This window comes from Pristiophorus japonicus, chromosome 16, assembly GCF_044704955.1.
Source record: "Pristiophorus japonicus isolate sPriJap1 chromosome 16, sPriJap1.hap1, whole genome shotgun sequence".
In the NCBI taxonomy this organism is placed as follows: Eukaryota; Metazoa; Chordata; class Chondrichthyes; family Pristiophoridae; genus Pristiophorus; species Pristiophorus japonicus.
In genome coordinates, this window is record NC_091992.1 from 122051958 (window position 1) to 122076622 (window position 24665).

The 24665-nt window shown below is 48.5% G+C and overlaps 1 protein-coding gene across 1 annotated transcript in view; it reads left to right on the top strand.

Annotated features, from left to right (window-relative positions):
- The window catches only part of LOC139226779 (dynein axonemal heavy chain 17-like), a 1002254-nt gene that overhangs the window by 634272 nt on the left and 343317 nt on the right, over window positions 1-24665 (top strand). Inside the window, exon 41 of the mRNA XM_070857781.1 lies at window positions 14348-14485. Within this exon, the coding sequence (XP_070713882.1) occupies window positions 14348-14485 (138 nt within the window). The remainder of the gene's footprint in view (window positions 1-14347; window positions 14486-24665) is intronic.

Consider the following 24665-nt stretch of genomic DNA (forward strand, 5'->3'; position numbering starts at 1 on the left):
TGAAGAATCTTCCCTAGATTGGGCTTGTTAAACCCTCCCTGCGAGGTTCCTGGCCAATCGAAGGAAGCGGGTCTGATGATGTCATTTGATGACGCGTCATCAGCCAGTTTCCTTAAAGGGACCATGGCCACGTTGATTTTGACAGTTGTTCTGTCTGTGTTCTACAGCATTGAGGTGCTGCAACAGGCTCTCCCAAACTAACCTTTATTTATTTAACTAGTTTAATAAACTATATAAGGTAAATACTTTGATTAACGCTAAACTAATAAATTAAATTAAATATTAGGAAAACAGGAGATGTGTTGCTGCAGCAATATGTGGGAGCTTCTGGACGTTTTGGTCCAGGGCGACAACATCTGCAGTAAGTGTCTGCGACTCGACGAACTTCGGCTCCAAGTTGAGGAGCTAGAGATATTGCGAGACATCAGGGAGGGAGAAAGTTACCTGGACCTTTTGCTCCAGGAGGCAGCCACACCTCTAGATTAAATACTTTAGAATTGACACGTGGTCAGGGACAGGAGGGTGTGACTGCGAGTGAGGCAGGTACAGGGATCCAGGAGGTAGTAATGCAGGTGCCTCATTCCCTGCACGTGTTCTTGCAACCCTTGTGAACAAGTGTGCAGACTGCGGAGTGGACGAGCAGGCTGACCAAGGCATCATGGTGCAGAAAGCCATTCAAGTGGGGGGAGTAAAGAGGATGGTGGTTGTAGTAGGGGACAGTATAGTTAGGGGGATAGATAAGGTCCTCTGCAGCTGAGAGTGTGGGTCCCGAAGGCAGTGTTGCCTACCCGGTGCCAGGGTAAAGAACATCTCCTCCGGGCTGGAGCAGAACTTGGAGTGGGAGGGAGAGGATCCATGGTATATGTAGGTACCAATGACATAGGTATGACTAAGAAAGAGGTTCTGCTGAGAGAGTTTGAGCAGCTAGGGACTAAATTGAAAAGCAGAACCATAAAGGTAATAATCTCTGGATTATTACCTGAGTCACGAGCAAATTGGCATAGGGTCGATAGAATCAGGGAGATGAATGCGTGGCTCAGAGATTGGTGTGGGAGAAGTGGGTTTCGATTCATGGAGCACTGGCACCAATACTCGGGAAAGAGAGAGCTGTTCCATGGGGACGGACTATACCTGAACTATGCTGGGACCAGAGTTCTAACGAATCGAATAACTAGGGAGGTCGATAGGGCTTTAAACTAAATAAGGCCAGGGGGAGGTTGGGGGGGAGCAGGGGTAGGTGCAGGGCTCGTATAAAAGGTTGACTGCCATGTTGTTTAGGCACTCTGGGGTTGTAATAAAGAAGACTAAGGTCACACTAAGTTTAGCTCACAGTACTCAGCCTTGTGGAGTTCTTGTATACTTAATAATTGGTGACGACTAACAGAATACGAACCTTCACGCAACCATGGCTCCCGTTGGAATATTAGAGAGATTCGTAGAGGGTGATGATTGGGAAGCCTTCGTTGAGCATCTCGACCAGTACTTCGTGACCAATGAGCTGGAAGGAGACACTAACGCGGCCAAGTGCAGGGCAGTTTTCCTCACCGTCTGCGGGCCTAAAATATACGCCTCATCAAGAATTTGCTCGCACCGACAAAACCAACGGAGAAGGAATATACAGAGCTGTGCACGCTGGTTCGGGACTACCTCAAGCCGAAGGAAAGTATCCTTATGGCCAGGTATCGTTTTTACACGCACCATCGCTCCGGGGGCCAGGACGTGGAGAATTACGTCGCTGACCTGAGACGTCTCGTGGGACCTTGCGATTTTGGAGCTGCGTTGGGGCAAATGCTACGGTACTTTTTCGTGCTGGGCATCAGCCACGAGGTCATTCTTCGAAAGCTGCTGGCTGCCGAAACCCTAGACCTGAGCAGAGCCATCGCGATTGCCCAGGCATGCATGGCCACAGACGATAACACCAAACTTCTCAACATCGAAGCTCACTGGCAAGTACTGTGCATAAAATGACGTCGCTAGCAGGCTGAACTGCGTATGGCAGGGCCTATACGTCTGCGGCTGCAAGACCTGTGATGACTCAGAGTCCGCCATCGGGGGTGAATGTGAATCCATTAGCACCGTGTTGGTGCTGCGGGGGTAATCATTGGGCTCATCAATGTCGATTCAAGTACTACATGTGCAAAGGCTGCGCAACAATGGGGCACCTCCAGCGAATGTGTAAACATGCAGTGACACACCACGTGGCAGAGGATGATCAATCCAGCACGGATCACACAGCACAGGTAACTCAACCCGAGGAAGAAGTGTATAGGGTACATACCTTCATTACCAAGAGCTCTCCTATAATGCTGAAAATCAAATTAAATGGAGTTCCAGTATCCATGGAGTTGGACACGGGTGCGAGTCAGTCAATAATGAGCCAGAAGGCTTTCAAGAAACTGTGGGGCAATAAGGCACAAAGACCCAAACTGAGCCCAATTAATGCAAAGCTGTGTACCTACACCAAAGAGCTCATACCAGTCATTGGAAGTGCGGCAGTGAAGGTATCGTATGATGGAGCTGTGCATGACCTATCATTGTGGATTGTTCCAGGCAATGGCCCAATGCTGTTCGGCAGAAGCTGGCTAGAAAAGATTTGATGGAATTGGAACGACATCAAAGCACTATCTTCAGTGGATGACGCCTCGTGTGCTCAAGTGCTCAGCAAATTTCCCTCGCTATTTGAACCAGGCATCGGCAACTTCACAGGCGGCAAGGTACAGATCCATCTAGGCCCCGATGCATGGCCCGTCCATCACAAGACTCGGGAAGTTCTGTACATGATGAGGGAGAAAGTCGAGATCGAACTAGACAGACTCCAATATGAAGGAATCATATCGTCAGTCGAGTTCAACGAGTGGGCCAGTCCAATTGTACCGGTGTTGAAAAGCGATGGCACAGTCAGAATCTGCGGAGACTACAAGGTAACGATTAACCGAGTCTCACTACAGGACCAGTACCCACTGCCCAAAGCGGATGACCTGTTCGCAACATTAGCGGGGGGGAAGTCGTTCACTAAGTTGGACCTAACCTCCGCCTACATGACACAGGAGCTGGCTGAATCTTCGAAAAGACTGACATGCATGAACACACACAAAGGACTGTTTATATACTACAGGTGCCCTTTCGGGATTCGCTCGGCTGCAGCCATTTTCGAGAGAAACATGGAGAGTTTGCTGAAATCTGTTCCGAGCACCGTTGTATTTCAAGACGACATCCTGATCACCGATCGTGACACCATCGAACACCTACACAACCTGGAAGAGGTTCTAAGTCGACTAGACAGAATGGGACTCAGGCTGAAATGCTCCAAGTGTGTTTTCCTGGCGCCAGAAGTCGAATTTTGGGGGAGAAAGATTGCAGCAGACGGCATCAGGCCCACGGACTCGAAAGACAGAGGCCATCAAGAATGCACCCAGACCACAGAATGTGATGGAGTTGCGTTCGTTCTTGGGACTCCTCAACTATTTCGGGGGGGGGGGTAATGTTATCTATGTAACTATGTAATACTTGCCACCAGAGGACACGACTGTTGGAGTCCTAATGGTCACCTGTGTCATGTATCCTACATGGTTACTTCTTGTACTATTACAAGGTGTGCCACCAGGGGGCACCTCAGTGGGAGACTTGTAGGTTACCTGTACAGGTGTGCCAGGCCTAGTATAAAAGGCAGGCCACCAGGTGTGATCCTCACTCTGGAGTTATCAATAAAGGACTAAGGTCACTACAGTTCAAGTACAACACACAGCCTCGTGGAGTCATTATCAGAGCATTTAAAAACATAACAATTGGCGACGAGATTACGGACCTTCACGTGAAAATGGCTACCCTTCGTACGTTGCAGGAGTTCGCCGATGGTGATGATTAGGACGCCTTTGTGGAGAGGCTCGACCATTTCTTCACAGCAAACGACCTGGCAGGCGACAATCCGGCCACACTGGCTGATAAGTGCAGAGCTATCCTGCTAACCGGTTGTGGGCCCATTGTCTGTGGCCTCATCGGGAACCTGCTGGCACCAGCGAAGACAACGACCAAGACGCACGAGGAGCTTGTAACGCTGATCCAAGAACAACTCAAGCCCAAAGAGAGCATCCTCACAACCAGACACTGGTTTTACACCCACCGACATCCCAAAGGCCAGAAAATTGCAAAATATGCTGCAGACCTCAGGAGGCTGGCAGCACCATGTGATTTCGGCAACTACCTCACCAAAGCACTGCGGGATATCTTTGTCATTGGAATCGGTCATGAGGGCCTTCTTCATAAGCTACTGTCTGCGGATACCACAGTCACTCTGCAGAAAGCCATCTCCGTGAGCCAGGAATTTGTGACCTCGACCTGCAACTCTAGGCAGATGACTTATCCTCAGGACTCAAACCCGGCAAGTACTATGCCTTTTAGAGGCTGGATTGTAGAACATGAACCTTCTCAGGGGAGAGAGAACAGGCCCCCGAGTCTCTTAGCTCAGAGTCCGCTGAGGGGGGCTATCCGAGTAGCTCCATGCTGGCGTTGTGGAGGGAATCACAGGACTCACAGTGCCACTTTAAAGACTATTCGTGTAAAGGCTGCAGCACAAAGGGCAAATGTGTAAAAGAAATATGACCCATTGTGTTGATGAAGAGTATGCAGATGGCCATGAATCCAGCGCGGATTATGAAACGATAGAGAGGCAGCTCAGCCCCATGGTGAGATATATAGCATGTTTACTTGCACCATCGAGCATTCCCCATTGAGGATGGAAGTCAAGATAAATGGCATTCCAGTCTTCATGGAAGTGGACACGGGGGCGAGCCAGTCAGTAATGAATCAAGAAGCCTTTGAGAGGCTATGGGACTGATGTGTCCTTACTATACAGTATAAATGCACACAAGGCCCATACTTGAGAGAAGGTCACTCTGTGACCAGTTACCTTTATTACCAAGACCTCAAGTAATGAAGGTGGGTGGAGCTTCCCCTTTTATACCTGAAAATCCAGGTTAGGAGTGTCTCCCACAAGTTCGCCCCTTGTGGTCAATGTTCTCAAGGTATACAACTTAGGTCAGCTTGTACATGGGTTACAATGATAGTCGAATACATGACATCACCTCCCCACCCCCCGCCCAAAGTCTTATTGGGATCACAGGTTAAGTATCTCTGGTGGTTTACGCTCCCTTATAGAGTGCCTGAGTCGGGGCTCCGGTTGTTGGGCGCTGGCCTGAGTGTCTGCTGTTTGCGGTGCCTCAGGCCTGTCCGGACTGCCCACAGTGACTGGGCTCTCCTCCACTTGGTTCCGGTGTTCGGTCACCTGTGGTGGAGTAAACACTACATCGTATTCTTCCTCTGCTTCTTCTATGGGGTTGCTGAACCTCCTTTTAGTTTGATCCACGTGTTTGCGGCAGATTTGTCCATTGGTAAGTTTAACGACCAAAACCCTATTCCCCTTTTTGGCAATCACAGTGCCTGCAAACCATTTGGACCCTGCAGCCTAATTAAGGACAAAAACAGGGTCATTGACATCAATACATCGCGCCCTCACATTCCTGTCATGGTAGTCACATTGTGACTGATGCCTGCTCTCAACAATTTCTTTCATAGTAGGGTGTATAAGGGATAACCTGGTTTTGGGCATCCTTTTCATTAGCAGCTCTGCGAGTGGAACCCCTGGGAGCGAGTGTGGTCAGGATCCATTGGCCACCAGGAGGCGTGATAGGCGGCTTTGTAGAGAACCCCCTTGGATTCTGAGCATCTCCTGTTTGATTATCTGCACTGTTCGTTCCACCTGGCCGTTTGAGGCCGTCTTGAAGGGTGCCGTTCTGACATGGTTAATTCCATTGCTTGCCATGAAGTCCTGGAATTCAGTGCTTGTGAAGCACAGGCCATTGTCACTGACCAAGACATCCGGTAGACCATGGGCGGCGAACATTGCCCGGAGACTTTCTACCGTGGTAGAGGATGTGCTTGAATTTAAAATGACACACTCAATCTATTTGGAGTAGGCGTCTAGTACAACCAAAAACATTTTTCCCATGAAAGGACCTGCGTAGTCCACATGGATGCGTGACCATGGCTTGACGGGCCAGGACTAGGGGCTAAGGGGGGCTTCTCTGGGTGCTTTGCTCAGCTGAGCACACGTCTTGTACCTGCGAACACAAAGTTCCAGGTCTGCATCTATCCCTGGCCGCCAAATGTGTGACCTGGCAATTGCCTTCATCATGACAATGCCCGGGTGCTCATTGTGAAGTTCTCTGATAAACACCTCTCTGCCCATCTAGGGCATGACTACTCGGTTTCCCCACAGTAGGCAATCGGCCTGAATCGAGAGTTCAACCTTGCGCCTATGAAACGGTTTAAATTCCTTAGGGCATGCCCTGTACGTGGCTGCCCAGTCCCCATTCAGGACACATTTCTTAACTAAAGACAGTAGCGGGTCTTTATTTGTCCAGACTTTAATCTGACGGGCTGTCGCAGGTGAGCCTTCGCTTTAGAAAGCTTCAACAGCCATGACCATCTCAGCATCATGCTCAGTTGCCCCCTCAGTGGTGGCTAGTGGGAGCCTGCTGAGTGCATCAGCGCAGTTTTCAGTGCCCGGTCTGTGCCAAATTGTGTAGTCATAGGCGGCTAACGTGAGTGCCCACCTCTGTATGCGGGACAATGCATTCGCATTTATGGCCTTGTTGTCGGCTGAAAGGGACGTTAGGGGTTTGTGATCTGTCTCCAGCTCAAATTTCTTGCCAAACAGGTACTGATGCATTTTCTTTTACTGCATATACACATGCCAGCGCTTCCTTTTCTACCATCCCATAGCCCCTTTCTGCCTGGGACAGACTTCTGGAGGCATAAGCTACCGGCTGTAACTGACCATTGGCATTCACATGCTGCAACACACACCCGACCCCATAGGACGACGCATCGCACGTTAAAACAAGTTTCTAACACGGGTCATATAACGTTAACAGATTGTTGGAGCATAACAAATTGCGTGCTCTATCAAAAGCCCTTTCCTGGCTGTCCCCCCAGACCCAATCGCGACCTTTGCATAGGAGCATGTGTAGCGGTTCTAACAGCGTGCTCAATTTGGGAAGAAAGTTACCAAACTAGTTCAGGAGCCCCAGGAACAAACACAGCTCCATCGTGTTACGGGGTCTGGGTGCTCTCTGGATCGCTTCCGTTTTGGACGCAGTCGGTCTGATCCCGTCTGTTGCCACCCTCCTCCCCAGGAATTCTACCTCTGGAGCTAAGAAGATGCACTTCGCCTTTTTCAGTCGCAGCCCTATCCGGTCCAGTCTGCGTAGCACCTCCTCCAGGTTGTGAAGGTGTTCTTCAGTATCATAACCCGTAATGAGGATGTCGTCTTGAAAAACCACCGTCCTTGGAGTTGACTTGAGGAGGCTTTCCATATTTCGCTGAAAGATCGTGGTGGCCGAACGAATCCCAAACGGACATCTGTTATACTCAAACAACCCTTGATGTGTCGTGATGGCAGTCAGCTTCTTTGACTCACTCGCTAGCTCCTGGGTCATGTAAGCTGAGGTCAGGTTCAATTTTGAAAAAAGTTTGCCACCGGATTGCATCGCAAAGAAGTCCTTTGCTCTCGGTAGCGGGTACTGGTCTTGGAGTGACACCCGATTGATGGTGGCCTTGTAATCGCCACATATCCTGATCGACCCATCCGCCTTGAGCACCGGCACGATCGGGCTCGCCCAGTCACTGAATTCGACTGGCGAGATGATGCCTTCCCTCAGCAGGCGGTCCAATTCGCATTCTATCTTTTCCCGCATCACGTACAGCACCACTCTGGCCTTGTGGTGTACTGGCCTGGCGTCCGGGTTTATGTGAATCACTACCTTGGCCCCCATGAAAGTGCCGATGCCGGGTTGAAAAAAATGAGTCAAATTTGTCCAGGACCTGTGAGCATGATACTCGCTCCACAGAAGAAATTGCATTGACATCGCCCCATTTCCAGTTCATGACAGCGAGCCAACTCCTCCCCAGTAGTGCGGGACCATCCCCCGGGACAATCCAGAGTGGCAACCTGTTCTCCGAATCTTTGTGGGTCTCGACTACCGTGGCGCTGCCTAGCATTGGAATGATCTCCTTTGTATATGTCCTTAGCTGTGCGTCAATCGGCAATAATTTTGGCCTCCTGGCCTTGGACACCCAAAACCTTTCGAACTGTTTGATATTCATCAGGAACTGGCTGGCCCCCGTGTCTAGCTCCATTAATACTGGGATGCCATTGAGGAGCACTTTCATCATTATCGGTGGCGTCCTGGTATATGAACTGTATATGTGCTTCGCATGAACTCATTGAACTTCAGCTTCCAGCGATTTCCCCCAGTATTCATTTGGCCTCGTAAGGCTTACATCCGGCCCGTCCTCCTCGTACATCAACCTGGCTGCAGGCTTCCTGCACATACGCTCCAAGTGATCGCTGACGTTGCAGTTTCTGCAGGTATATTGCTGATACCTGCAAGCTCTGGCTGGGTGTTTGCCTCCACACCTCCAGCATGAGCTGGAGGCCCTGTTGTTGGAAACAAAAGGTCCATTACCAGTCGATCGTCTCTGACTGTCTCTGTAACTGTCTTTAAGCGCACCATTAACAAGTGTTGATGGCTCCATTACTGGCCGCATTGTCCATTGCGATGGCATGAATTGCCGTTCAGCTAGCCATTGTCTCTGTTGAATTCCCCCTTTGGGTTTGACTACACACTGGGGCATGTCCGATTGCCCTTGTCTGCCTAGAGAACTGTGTGCCGTGTTAACAATGTTGACTCCCTGGACATTTGCCGCATTTGAGCCAAGATTTTTGTCATACATCATTCTGGTCTCTTCCTCCCCTGAGATAAATGTCTGGGCTATCAGAGCCGCCGCTTCCAAGGTCAAGTCTTTGGTCTCAATCAGTTTCCTGAAAACCCCAGCGTGCCCGATGTCCTCAATAAAAAAGTCTCGCAGCATCTCCGCTCTGCATGCATCTGGGAACTTACGTAGGCTCGCCAGTCGCCGCAGATCTGCCACGAAGATGGAACACTTTGCCCTTCTCGCCGCCGGTGCGTGTAAAACCGGTGTCTCGCCATGTGCATGCTGCTCGCTGGTTTAAGGTGTTCCCCGATCAACTTACTAAGCTCTTCGAATGTCTTGTCCGCCGGCTTCTCTGGCGCTAGAAAGTCCTTCGTCAGGGAGTACGTTCTGGATCCTCAAACCGTCAGGAGATGAGCCTTGCGTTTGCCGGCCGAATCCTGGCCCAACCATTCCTAAGTGACAAAACTTTGCTGTAGTCGCTCAATAAAGTCGTCCCAATTATCACCAACACATCTCTTCTGTGCTGCTAGTGGCCATGCTCGCGTGGTTTAAATCCAAGTTTCTCATCGCCAATGATATGTCCTTACTATACAGTATAAATGCACACGAGGCCCATACTTGAGAGAAGGTCACTCTGTGACCAGTTTCCTTTATTACCAAGACCTCAAGTGATGAAGGTGGGTGGAGCTTCCCCTATTATACCTGAAAGTCCAGGTTGGGAGTGTCTCCCACAAGTTCGCCCTTTGTGGCCAATGTTCTCAAAGTGTACAACTTAGGTCCGCTTATACATGGGTTACAATGATAGTTGAATACATGACAGGAACAATCAAGCTGAACGACCCAAGTTGGTCCTGGTTTAGGCAAAGCTGCGTACCTACACCGATGAACTTATCCCAGTCGTTGGTAGTGCGGGTGAAAAGATACTCCATGATGGTGCGGTGCACAAGTTACCTCGGTGGATTGTTACAGGTGACCAACACTACTCGGAAGAAGATGGATGAAGAAGATCCATTGGAGTTGGGAATATTTCATCCCTCCAGCGATCGACGTCCCCCGCGCTCAGAGGCAAAGCAAGTCCTCACCTGAGGTTGGATCCGACACCAGAGAGCAGATCAGCACAGCACCAAAGGCACAGACCACTGAGCACGACTGCGTGGAGCTGACCCGACTGAGGCGACCCTAACGTACCTTCCAGGCTCCAGTGGCAAGACTCCGGAGGAAGAAAATCGGATCTAAAGGCGACTTCCCAGCTTCGGTGGCAGAACCCGGGAAGAAGAGGATCACCGCAGTCAACATCATGGATGGAGGAAAGATGGCGCCCAAGCCACGAGGTAATGTGCTGAAAAAAAAGATGGCGGCGGCCAGCCCACGAGGTGCAGCGCTGATGGAGCAACACGTGGCACCAAACAAAGAAGAGGATTGGGGTAAAGATAGCAAGGCTCTCTTAAAGGAGGCCTACTACCCACCACACTTAAAGGGACAGTTCCATACTCTCAATCAATGTAAGAGCAACTGTGAGTTAGATGTAAAATGTGTAATTGATGATCAGAGCTGTGTACATGCAATAAACAAAGAAAAGTCGGGCGATCGGAGCTGCAGGTTATTTACTATGAGTAGTGAAACGTTGTGCGATGTGGGATTTCAACTGCATACAGTCAATGCAGTGGGCAGACACCCATCGGGAGCACGCAGGTCCAGCGAGTTACCCAATGTAGTAGCCTGCATCCCTGGGACCAGAGTTATGCACCATGGAGTGTGGCCACAAGCAGCCAATACATACAAGCCACAGAGCAAGTGATCTCAGGAAGGCAACGGCACCGGTATCGATACACTGCCCCTGATCGGCTCCACCTCTCAGGTACCCGATGGCACCAACCGCCTCCAGCCTGAAAGAGCAAATTGCGCTAAGGCACAGCCCCCAGACCCTATCGCCACCAAGGCTACACTCAGGAACGAAGGGACACCCGCAACGGTTCTCCCAAATGGGACCGGGACCAGCCAGGATCTCAAACCAAATAACGCCCAGGCAAGCGAGTCAGCAGTTCCCTGTGCACTGCCAGATGACGGCTCCTCAGGGAGCAGTAGGACCTGGGGTGCAAGGAAATGACAGGGAGGTCACAGGCATCTGTGAACCTGCCCGACGCTTGGAGCAACAGCAAAGGCCCCGAGAGCAGGCAACTTGAGCCAACCGGGTTCCCACTGCCAGCTCTGGGCACCGTGCCTCCACCAGACTACCTGGACATCACCCAGCAGTTCTGGTACTAGTTTGTCCTCACACACCAGTATTGATTCCAAGTATGTACAAAGTATGTACCTCACCAGTCAAATGCCTCACAACTGTACCACAAATGTAATGATGTAAATGCTATTTTTTTTTTCTGGACTTGAATGTATATGAATGTAATGTGCCACCGGCATAATCTATATGTGGTGGGGGGAGAGAATGGAGTGGTCATGGATGCACAAACATAAACCACCAGCACCTCCACTGCCAACGAAACACCACCTACTCACCCAAGATGGAAACGACCCTCCAAGGGTCAACCAGATAGAGCTAAGCCCAGAGCACAGTCGATGCATGAAGGCTTGGCGGGAAGTGATGTCATGTATCCTACATGGCTACTGTTGGTACTATCACAAGGTGTGCCACCAGGGTGCACCTCAGTGGGAGACTTGTAGGTTACCTGTACAGATGTGCCAGGCCTAGTATAAAAGGCAGGCCACCAGATGTGATCCTCACTTTGGAGTTATCAATAAAGGACTAAGGTTCAAGTACAACACATTGCCTCGTGGATCTATCAGAGCATCTAAAGACATAATAATCTGCACACACGTGCAGAGCCAGTATAAAAGGTTGACTGCCATTTTGTTTAGGCACTCTGGAGTTGTAATAGAGAAGACTAAGGTCACTAAGTTTAGCTAACAATACTCAGCTTCATGGAGTTCTTGTATACTTAACAAATACCTTCTCCAGAGATGTTCTGAATGTGGTGGCGATGGAGTGTGGGAAGTCTAACAATGTGGGAGTGGGGTAAGACTACAGTACTGTGGGAGGTAAGGTGCAAATCTCAGTTATCATAACTGACACAAAAGGTTGTGTGAAATGGCGGAACAGGCTTAAGGACCTGAAATGCCTACTTCTGCTCTTATCGGATCAATATTAAACCCCTCATGACAGACGTGAGTGGGTCGGGGCAGTTAAACATTAAAAATCGTGGAAACCGTCCCTACCCCACCCGACACGTATCTTCCATCATTTTTACAGCAGCGGGTTGCATGCCGTGCGTGTGTCCCAACTTGGAGAGGCAGCACACTTCATTATATTATTTAAATCAGGCTCCCACAGTGCAATTCGGAGCCTGATTTCAATTTAACCAATTGGCCAGATTTCTCAGGGCTCGGGAAACCCAGCCTTGAAATGGGGGCTTTTTAGCACACTACTTGTGGGCCAGGATGAGCAAGAATGCTCCTCAAGAAAAAATTGCGGCCTCTCTTCTACAGCCACTTCTTGCTGCCACACTCGCCACCCCACCCCCACACCCCAATCTTTCCCATCCAGTTGCTGGGCTCTGACAAATGGTTGGTGGTTGAATGAAAGTCAGTTAGTCAGAGTTTGGCACAAGCATTTTATACATTTACATCTTCATTAAGTTACATCAAGTGTACAGCCTCGAAACAGGCCATTCGGCTTAACTGGTCTACGCCAGCATTTATGCTTCACACGAGCCTCGTCCCACCCTACTTCATCTCACCTTATTAGCATATATTTCTTGTTCCTTTCTCCCTCATATGCTTATCTAGCTTCTCCTGAAATGCACCTATGCTATTAGCCTCAACTATTCCTTGTGGTACAATTTTCTACATTCTTGCCACACTTTGAGTAAAGAAATTTCTCCTCAGTTCCTTATTGGATTTATAAGGGACTATCTTATTTTGATGATCTCTAGTTTTGGAATCCCCCACAAGTGGAAACATTTTCTCTACGTCTAACTTATCAAACCCTTTCATTACCTTATAGACCTCGTTCAGATCACCTCTCAACCTTCACTTTTCTAGAGAAAAGAGTCCAGCCTGTTCAGCCTTTCCTGATAATTATATCCTCTCAGTTCTGGTATCATTCTTGTGAATCTTTTTTGCACCTTCTCCAATACCGCTATGTCCTTTTATAATATGGAGACCAAAACTGTGCACAGTGGCCTAAACAACGTTCGATGCAAATTTAACATAAGTGCTGTGCTTTTCAATTCTGTCCCTTTAGAAATTAACTCCAGTGCTTGGATTACATTATTTATGGCTTTGTTAACCTGCATCGCTACTTTTAGTGATTTGTGTATCTGTACCCCTAGATCCCTTTGCTCCTCTACCCCATAAAAACTCTTATTGTCCAAGCAATATGTGGCCTTCTTATTCTTCCTACCAAAATGCACCACCTCACATTTATCTATATTGAAATTCATTTGCCAATTACACGTCCATTCTGCAAGCTCATTAATGTCTTCATATATTTTGTCGCATTTTTCCTTTGTATTTACTTACCTCCCAATTTGGTGTAGTCCACAACTTTTGAAATTGTACTTGCGATTCCTGAGTCTAAATCATTAATGTAAATTGTGAACAACAGTGGTCCCAGCAGTGATCCCTGTGGAACACCACCTCCCACCTTTTGCCAGTCTGAATAGCTTATATGAAGAATATTACACAGCTTGGGGCTAGAAATTTGGAAGCTGTATTTTTTTGTCAAAATTACCATTATTGCTTCGCTATCGCTATCAGGCTGTAAATTCAACCTTTAATTTGTGCAGCGATAAAAATCGGTGTTGCACGAGGATTCGCGGCACAAACCGCGAATTTCGGCAATTTTAGTCCGAAGCCGATACCACTGCGATACCACTGCCCTTGGAATGGCGGAAAAACACCAAAAAATAAATTGGAAAAAAAAATTCACACAACATTTACAAGACACTTATCTATCGAATCGCTGCAAACAAATTAAAAAATAAAATCTTTAACTTACCTTTTTGCAGGTCTTCATACTTACCGTTGCTGGCAGGGCTGCTACGACAGGTTTTCCCTGTCGGCGCAGAATACAGGTGCGGAGAGAGACAAATTTCTGGTGAAAACGCTATTTCGACTGTTGCACGACGGCGCTCCTCTCCCAGTGGTGTGTGGAAAGCACCATCGCACAAAAGTCACTGAATTTCCCGCCGACTGGGTTTTTGCCAAAAAGGGTGAAATAGCACCAAAAACTCGGTCGCAAAATCACTGCATTTCTAGCTCCTTGGTGTCTTATGAGTTTGAAAAGACCCCCACCAATCCCCAACCTCTCCCAATTGACGAGGACTGTCCCCAACGATTTTCCCCCCAACTATCGCACCACTCCACACCCTCCAACATCCTCCCCACCTCCCCATAAATATTGGGACATATGTTTCTATAGCTTACAATGTGCTGCCGCATTGGAGCACTGCTCTTGTACTTTTTGTAGACCATGAGGGAATTCAAGATAATTTGTATTCACCTATTTTATTAGCTTTTGTCTTTAACAAGATAGATTTTCTTATGTTTTTTATAGATTGTTAAGCAGTCAATACTAGATCTCCATCTACAACCTGAAGATAGCTTTCTCCTGAAAATAATTCAGCTAGAAGAAATACTTCAAGTACGTCACTCAGTCTTCGTCATTGGTAATGCTGGAACTGGAAAATCAAAGGTAAGTCCTAGTTTGAAATGTTTGATGCAGTGAAACAGTGATTTTCTCATTAAACAAAGTACTTGCTGCATGCCTGATCTACAACTTAAAAGTGTGCAGACATCAATTGTTCCCTCATTCAGAACATCTGACTTCAGTGTACCAAATTACAACAAACAGCTGACTCACAACCTGGTTTTATGAGGAGGTTGTATATTACTGGCTTAAAATGTATATAGTTTCTTAGGGGGAAGAACAAGTTACTGGACTAGAAATGCAGAGGCCTGGACTAATGGTCCAGAGACGTGAGTTCAAATCCGGGAAATTTAAATTCAGTTAATTAAATAAATATGGAATTTTTAAAAAGCTAGTCTCAGTAATGTTTACCATAAAACTATTGTCATAAAAACCCATCTGGTTCATTATTGTCCTTTAAGGAAGGAAATCTGCTGTCCTTACATAGAAACATAGAAATTAGGTGCAGGAGCAGGCCATTCGGCCCTTTGAGCCTGCACCGCCATTGATCATTCAACCTCAGTAACCCTTTCCTGCTTTCTCTCCATACCCCTTGATCTCTTTGGCCGTAAGGGCCATATCTAACTTCCTTTTGAATATATCTAACGAACTGGCCTCAACAACTTTCTGCGGTAGAGAATTCCACAGGTTAACCACTCTCTGAGTGAAGAAGTTTCTCCTCATCTCGGTCCTAAATAACTTACCCCTTATTCTTAGATTGTGACCCCTGGTTCTGGAACTCCCCAGCACCGGGAACATTCTTCCTGCCTCTAACCTGTCCAATCCTGTCAGAATTTTATATGTTTCTATGAGATCCTCTCTCATTCTTCTAAACTCCAGTGGATACAAGCCCAGTTGATCCAGTCTCTCCTCATATGTCAGTCCTGCCATCCCGGGAATCAATCTGGTGAACCTTCGCTGTACTCCCTCAATAGCAAGAACGTCCTTCCTCAGATTAGGAGATCAAAACTGAACACAATGTTCCAGGTGTGGCCTCACCAAGGCTCTGTACAACTTCAGTAAGACCTCCCTGCTCCTATATGCAAATCCTTTAGCTATGAAGGCCAACATACCATTTGCCTTCTTCACCGCCTGCTGTACCTGCATACCAAACTTCAATGACTGATGTACCATGACACCCAGGTCTCGTTGCACCTCCCCTTTTCCTAATCTGTCACCATTCAGATAATATTCTGTCTTCCTGTTTTTACCTAGTCTGACTTATATGTGACTCCAGACCCATAGCAATATGGTTCACTGTTAACTGCCCTCTGAAATGGCCTAGCAAGCCACTCATTTGTAACAAACCACTACGAGAAACAATAATAAAAAATAAAACTAGACAGACAACTCGGCATCGACCTAGGCACCAAAGGCACACCCAACCCAGTTGACCTTGCAAAGTCCTCCTCACTAACATCTGGGGACTTGTGCCAAGATTGGGAGAGCTGGCCCACAGACTATTCAAGCAAAAGCCTGACATAGTCATACTCACAGAATCATACCTTTCAGCCAACGTCCCAGATCCTTTCATCACCATCCCTGGGTATGACCTGTCCCACCGGCAGGACAGACTCAGCAGAGGTGGCAGTACAGTAGTATACAGTCAAGAGGGAGTGGCCCTGAGAGTCCTCAATGTTGACACCGGACCTCATGAAGTCTCATGGCTACAGGTTAAGCATAGGCAAGGAAACCTTCTGCTGATTGATTATCACCTACCGCCCTCCCTCAGCTGATTATTCAGTATTCCTCCATGATGAACACCATTTGGAAGAAGCACTGAGGATAACAAGGGCACAGAATGTACTCTGGGTGGGGGACCTCAATGTCCATCACCAAGAGTAGCTCAGTCGAGCTGGCCAAGTCCTGAAGGACATAGCTGCCAGACTGGGCCTACGGCAGATGGTGAGAGAACCAATATGAGGGAAAAACCTACTTGACCGCGTCCTCACCAATTTACCTGTCGCAGATGCATCTGTCCATGACAGCATTGGTAGCAGTGACCTATGCACAGTCCTTATGGAGGCAATGTCCCGTCTTCACACTTAGGACACCCTCCATTGTGTTGTATGGCACTACCACTGTGCTAAATGAGATCGATTCAGAATAGATCTAGCAGCTCAAAACTCGGCATCCATGAGGCGCTGTGGGCCATCAGCAGCAGCAGAATTGTATTTCACCACAATCTGCAACCTCCTGGCCCGGCATTTCTCTCACTCTACCATTACCATCAAGCAAGGGGATCAACCCTGGTTTAATAAGGAGTGCAAAAGAGCATGCCAGGAGCAGCAACAGGCATACCTAAAAATGAGGTGCCAACCAGAGGAAGCTGCAACACAGGACTACATGCACGCTAAACAATGGAAGCTGCATGCTATAAACAGCTAGGCGATCCCATAATCAATAGGTCAGATCAAAGTTGTGCAGTCCTGCCACATCCAGTCACGAATGGTGGTGGACAACTAATGGGAGGAGGAGCCTCCATGAATATCCGCATCCTCAATGATGGAGGAGCTCAGCACGCAAGTGCAAAAGACAAGGTTGAAGTGTTTGCAACCATCTTCAGCCAGAAGTGCTGAGTGGATGATATTGGCCTCCTCCTGAGGACCACATCGTCACAGAAACCAGTCTTCAGCCAATTCAATTCACTCCACATGATATCAAGAAACAACTGAGCGAACTGGATACAGCAAAGGCTATGGGCCCCGACAACATCCCAGCTGCCGTGCTATAGACTTGTGCTATAGACTTGTTGCGCCTCGAGCCAAGCTGTTCCAGTACAGCTACAACACCGGCATCTACCCATCAATGTGGAAAACTGCCCAGGTATGTCCTCTCCACAAAAAGCAGGACAAATCCAACCGGCCAATTACGTCCACATCAGTCTCAGTTATTAGCAAAGTGATGGAAGCGGTCGTCAACAGTGCTATCAAATGGCACTTTCCAATAACCTGCTCACCAATGTTCAGCATGGGTTCTGCCAGGACCACTTAGTTCCAGATCTCAGTACAGCCTTGGTTCAAACATGGACAAAAGAACTGAATTTCAGAGATGAGGTGAGAGTGATTGCCCTTGACATCAAGGCAGCATTTGACCAAGTGGGGCATCAAGGAGCCCCAGTAAAACTGATGTCAATGGGAATCAGGGGGAAACTCCCCACTGGCTGGAGTCATACCTAAAAATAAAGATGGTTGTGGTTATTGGCGGTCAATCATCTCAGCCCAGGACATCATTGCAGGAGTTCTTTAGGGCTGTGTCCTAGGCCCAACCATCTTCAACTGCTTCATCAATGACTGTCACTTCAGCATAAGGTTAGAAATGGGGAGTTCGTTGATGAGTGCAGAGTGTTCCGTTCCTTTTGCAACGCCTCAGAAAATGAAACAGTCTATGCCCACATGCAACAATACCTGGACGATATTTAGGCTTGGGCTGTGATAAGTGGCAAGTAGCATTCATTTCACACAAGTGCCAGGCAACATCAATCTCTAACAAGTGAGAATCTAACCATCTCCCCTTGACATTCAACAACATTACCATCAACAAATTCCACAACATCAGCATCCTGGGGGTCACCATTGACCAGAAACTTAACTGGACCAGCCACATCAATACTGTGGCAACAATAGCAGGTCAGAGGCTGGGTATACTGTGGCAAGTGTCTCACTTCCACCATCTACAAGGCACAAGTCAGGAGTGTGATGGAATACTCTCTATTTGTCTGGATGAGTGCAGCTTCAGCAACACTCAAGAAGCTCAACAGCATCCAGGACAAAGCAGCCCACTTGATTGGCACACCATCCGCCACTTAAACAATCACCGTGGCAGCAGTGTGTACCATGTGCAAGATGCACTGCAGCAACGCGCCAAGATTTCTTCGGCAGCACCTCCCAAACCCATGACCTCTACCGCCAAGAAGGACAAGGGCAGCAGGCGCATGGGAACACCATCACCTGCAATTTCCAAGTCACATACCATCCTGACTTGGAAATATACTGCCGTTACTTCATCATCGCTGGGTTTAAATCCTGAAACTCCCTAACAGCACTGTGGGAGTACCTTCACCACAAGAACTGCAGTGGATCTAGAAGGTGGCTCACCACCACCTTCTCAAGGGCAATTAGGGATGGGCAATAAATACAGGTTTGTCTCTGAAATCCGGCAATAACCGAAACTCGACCCAAGTGTTTCCAGATTCGGGATGTCGGATTGTCTCCGAAATCCGGAAATACCTGAAAATCGTCCACAAGGTTTCCGGATTAGGGTTGTTGGATTTTCTTCTCTGAAATCTGAAAATATCCAAAAGTCGCCACCAGGGTTTCCAGATTCGGGACGTCGGATTTCTTCTCCAAATTCCGGAAATACTCGAATCTCGGCTCAAGGGTTTCCGGATTTGGGATGTCTGATTTCTTCTCTGAAATCCGGAAAAACCTGAAAACCAGAATAGAAACATAGAAAATAGGTGCAGGAGTAGGCCATTCGGCCCCTCTAGCCTGCACCGCCATTCAATGAGTTCATGGCTGAACATGCAACTTCAGTACCCCATTCCTGCTTTCTCACCATACCCCTTGATCCCCCTAGTAGTAAGGACTTCATCTAACTCCTTTTTGAATATATTTAGTGAATTGGCCTCAACAACTTTCTGTGGTAGAGAATTCCACAGGTTCACCACTCTCTGGGTGAAGAAATTCCTCCTCATCTCGGTCCTAAATGGCTTCCCCCTTATCCTTAGACTGTGTCCCCTGGTTCTGGACTTCCCCAACATTGGGAACATTCTTCCTGCATCTAACCTGTCTAACCCCGTCAGAATTTTAAACGTTTCTATGAGGTCCCCTCTCATTCTTCTGAACTCCAGTGAATATAAGCCCAGTTGATCCAGTCTTTCTTGATAGGTCAGTCCCGCCATCCCGGGAATCAGTCTGGTGAACCTTCGCTGCACTCCCTCAATAGCAAGAATGTCCTTCCTCAGGTTAGGAGACCAAAACTGTACACAATACTCCAGGTGTGGCCTCACCAAGGCCCTGTACAATTGTAGCAACACCTCCCTGCCCTTGTACTCAAATCCCCTCGCTATGAAGGCCAACATGCCATTTGCTTTCTTAACCGCCTGCTGTACCTGCATGCCAACCTTCAATGACTGATGTACCATGACACTCGGTCCCGAGGTTTCTGGTTTCGGGACATTATACCTGTATTGGCTTTATCACGGAACGAATAAAAAAAAACAGGAGGATGCAGAAATCTATGCCAAGTCCCATTCTGAAATATTCTAGCACTAGAAAGAGCGAACCTGAGTGGGAGCACAGCAAGAGCAGAGCTGGAATAAAGAGCGTGGCAACAGGAGCCCCAGACCAGTAGAAACGAACCTGAGTGGGAACACAGCAAGAGTGGAGCTGGAATAAAGAACGCGGCGACAGGAGCTCGAGACAAAAAAAATCCAGAAGTGACATCGCAGAATAGCTGGTAACTGATTGGTTGAGGCAGGGCAACAGAGTACATCAGGAGAGCGGAGCATTTAAACACAGCGGAACCCAGCAGTCGCAGCAAGAGCACATTGAGAGAGCAGATACAAAAAAAACAAAAAACAAGGAGTGACTTCAAAGGACAGCAGGTAAGTGATTGGTTGGTGAGTATCACTTGTCTTTTCTTCTCTCTAAGTTAGGGCAGAGGGGTATGTAAAGTCCTGTCCCCTCAGTACAGATTCACACAAGGCATGTAGTGAAGTAAAGGTCACTCTGGACCTGCACCTTTATTTCACAGCTCTGGAATGCTGCACTTGCCTGAGACTTGCCCTTATATACCTGTCTCTTGCAAGTGCACCCCTGGTGATAAGGTATGCTGGTGGTTACAGGTCATATCTTATTACAGTCATGTATAGCATGTTAGGATACAGTTATATATAATAATGTAAGATACATGACATCACCCTCCCCCAAGGTCTTATTGTCTTTATAGGTTCAGTCTCTCAGGTGGTCTACGCTCTCACGTGGAGCCCCTGCGTTGTGGTTCAGTTGTTTACCTTGGTGTCTGTTTTTCTTTGGGTGTGGTTGCTGGTATGTCGTTTGGGCTGTCTGTTTCGATTGGTGTGATTGTTGTTGACTCGCCTGGGCTGTCTGTTGGGATTGCCCTTTCCTCAGGTTGTTCCCTCTGTCTGTCCACCAGGTGTGGTGCGAGTTCCACATTGTAGTCTGCCTCTGGTTCCGCAGTGTTGTTGGTAAATCTGCTTTTGACTTGGTCTACATGCCTCCGGCAGGTTTTGCCATTGTCCATTTGTACTACCAGTAGCTTGTTTCCTTCCTTGCCCGTTACTGTCCCTGCAAGCCATTTGGGACCCCTACCATAGTTTAGTACAAACACTTTGTCCCCTATCTCATTCCATCTCCCCCTCGAATTTCTGTCATGGTACTCAGTCAGCTTACGGCACTTTACCTCAACGATATCGTGCATGTCTGGGAGGATTAATGAGAGCCTTATTTTTAAAGTCCTTTTCATCAAAAGTTGCATGGGGGGGAATCCCAGTCAGTGAGTGCGGACGAGATCTGTATGCCAGCAGCAGTCGTGACAGGCGACCCTGCAGCGTGGGACCTTGGATTTATAAGCATGCCTTGTTTAATGATTTGCACTGCTCTCTCCGCCTGGCCATTGGAGGCCGGCTTGAAAGGTGCCGTCTTGACGTGATTTATGCTGTGGTCAATTATAAAGTCTTGGAATTCTGCGCTGGTGAAGCACGGACCTTTGTCACTGACTAATATGTCAGGGATTCTGTGCGTTGCAAACATGGTTACGAGGCTCTCCACAGTGGTGGAGGTTGTTCTCGAGTTTAAAATGGTGCATTCGATCCACTTTGAAAATGCATCTACAACTACAAGGAACATTTTGCCCATGAATGGGCCCGCATAGTCTACGTGCACATACGACCACGGTTTGGTAGGCCAGGGCCAGGGGCTCAGTGGAGCCTCCCTGAGGGCATTGCTGAGTTGGGCACAAATGGTGCACCTTCGGACACAGAGCTCCAAGTCCATGTCAATACCAGGCCACCAGACATGGGATCTGGCTATGGCCTTCATGAAAACGATCCCCGGCAGCTCGCAGTGGAGCTACCGGACAAATGCCTCTCTGCCTCGCAGAGGCATGACTACTCAGCTGCCCCACATAGGCAGTCTGCTTGTAGTGATAGCTCATGCATGCGCCTGTGAAAGGATTTTAATTCCTCGGGGCAGGCATCGCAAGCCTCTGCCCAATCACCGGTTAGGACACATCTTTTTACTAAGGATAACTTGGGGTCGCTGGCCGTCCAGGCTCTGATTTGGCGAGCCGTCATGGGCGAACCTGTGGACTCAAAGGCATTGATTGCCATGACTATCTCACAGTCCTGTTCGTCAGACCCTTCCGTGGTCGCCGGGGTAGTCTGCTGAGCGCGTCGGCACAGTTGCATGTGCCTGGTCTGTGCCTTATTGTGTAGTCGTAGGACGCCAGCATGAGTGCCCACCGTTGAATTCGTGCCGAGGCGTTGGCGTTTATTGCCTTGCTCTCAGATAGGAGGGACGTGAGGGACTTGTGGTCGGTTTCTAACGCGAACTTGGCCCCAAAAAGGTATTGGTGCATCTTTTTGACACTGTACACGCACGCGAGCGCCTCCTTCTCTACCATTCCGTACCCACGCTCCGCCCGCGAAAGTGACCTGGAGGCATAAGCAATGGGTTGTAATTTGCCCGCACTATTGACATGTTGCAAAACGCACCCGACCCCATACGCTGACGCATCGCATGTGAGAACTAGCTTTTTACCTGGGTCAAAGAAAGTCAAAACACTGTTGGAACAAAGAAGGTTGCGTGCCTTATTGAAGGCGCGTTCCTGGGCGTCCCCCCAAAACCAATCGCACCCCTTCCTGAGTAGCACGTGGAGAGGCTCCAGCAGTGTGCTTAAGTTCTGCATAAAGTTCCCAAAGTAATTGAGTACCTCGAGAAAGGCGTGCAGTTCTGAGACATTCCGGGCTGGGTGCCAGGCGAATTGCTTCTGTTTTGGACTCTGTTGGGCGGATTCCATCAGCGGCAATCCTTCGGCCCAAAGATTCAACCTCGGGTGCGAGAAACAGGCACTTGGATTTCTTGACTCGTAGGCCTACCCGATCCAACCGCTTTAGTACTTCCTCCAAATTACGGAGATGGGAGTCGGTGTCCCTGCCCGTGATAAGTATGTTGTCTTGAAATACAACCGTCCCCGGGATGGACTTGAGCAGACTCTCCATGTTGCGCTGGAATATGGCAGCTGCCGACCTGATGCCGAATGGGCATCGATTGTACATGAAAAGGCCTCGATGTGTGTTGATGGTGGTGAGTAGCTTGGATTCCTCAGTCAATTCTTGCATCATATACGCAGATGTGAGGTCTAATTTTGAGAAAAGTTTACCTCCAGCCAATGTGGCAAACAAGTCCTCCGCTCTGGGCAGCGGGTATTGGTCCTGTAGGGAGACTCTGTTTATGGTAGATTTGTAGTCCCCACAGATTCGTACGGATCCATCAGGCGTCATGACTGGGACGATGGGACTTGCCCGGTCGCTAAATTCCACAGGTGATATAATGCCTTCCCGCAGAAGCCTGTCTAGTTCGTGTTCAATCTTTTCCCTCATCACATAGGGTACAGCTCTGGCCTTGTGATGGACTGGTCTAGAATCCTGTGTGATGTAGATTTTGACTTTGGCCCCTTTGAAAGTGCCCACACCTGGCTGAAAGAGATGTTCAAATCGCTTTATAACTGTTGAGCAGAAGGTCCGTTCCTCTAATGACATGGCATGGACATCATCCCATTTCCAGTTTAGTTTTGCCAGCCAGCGTTCCCCAGCAGTGCTGAGGGGTCTCCGGGGACAATCCACAGGGGAAGTTGGTTCACTGTCCCTTTGTGTGTGACAGAGAGCATGGCGCTGCCGAGGACTGGTACGATTCCTTTGGTATAGTGGTATAGGTCCTTAGTGTGGTGTCGACCCTTGTGAGTTTTGGTCTGTCTCTTTTATGCGGTCACAGTTGTTCAAATTGTTGAGCGCCCATGAGAGATTGACTCGCTCCCGTATCCAGCTCCATGTTGACAGATATCCCATTGAGTAGGACTCTCATCGTTATAGGAGGCGTCCTGTTGTAGGAGCAGCGGCCATTGATCGTGTTGACCCGCTGTATATCGGTGTCCCGGTTACTGTCCCCACAATCTTCTGGTCCGCTTTCCGACCCATCCAATTCGTATACCAGCCGAGCTGCCATTGTTTTGCATATGCGGGCCAAATGCCCTGTATATTCACAAACAGCCTGCTGAAATCGACATCCCCTTGACGAGTGCCCACCCCCACACCTCCAGCACAGACCTGTTCTATTGTTTAAAGTGTTCCCAAAGAATGAGCTGCGTCTGGCTGATCTCTCTTGAGCTTCTCTCAGTTTGTAGTTGATTGCTCGCATTGTGGGTTGATGAGGTGAGAACGGCTGTTCCTGTGGCCCTTGATGGCTTCTGCCTGCTGTCGAGAGCCTGTTCTCCCGGTTTTTTCTGTGTGTGGGGGTAACAGCTTGTTTAGTGCTGTGAACGTCTTCCGATATTTCGTTAGTTGTCGTACCTGCATTGTAAATCAACCTCGTTTCTTCTTCCCCTACCAAGAATGTCTGTGCAACCAGTGTTGCTGCCTCTAAGGTCAGGTTCTTGGTCTCTATGAGCTTTCGGAATATGCCTGCGTGGCCTATTCCTTCAATGAAAAAGTCTCTCAGCATTTCTCTCCTCAGTTCATCGGAGAACTCACATAAACTAGCCAACCTCCGAAGTTCCGCCATGAAGTCGGGTATGCTCTGGCCCACACGGCATCTGTAGTTGTAGAACCTCTGTCTGGCCATGTGTAGGCTGCTCGCTGGCTTCAGGTGGTCTCTTACCAGTGTGCTCAATTCTTCAAACGACTTGCTTGCTGGTTTCTCGAGTGCCAACAGATCCTTCATTAAAGCGTATGTTTTCGAGCCACAGCTGGTCAAGAGATGGGCTCTTCTCTTGTCTGCCTTATCGTCGCCTAACCAGTCTTTGGTTACAAAGCTTTGCTGGAGCCTTTCTATAAAGTCCTCCCAATTGTCTCCCGCATTGTACTTTTCATCTGATCCGTTGTTCGCCATTCTGTGGATTCTGTAATCCCGTAACCCGTCGCCACTGTAAAGTTCTGTCCCCTCAG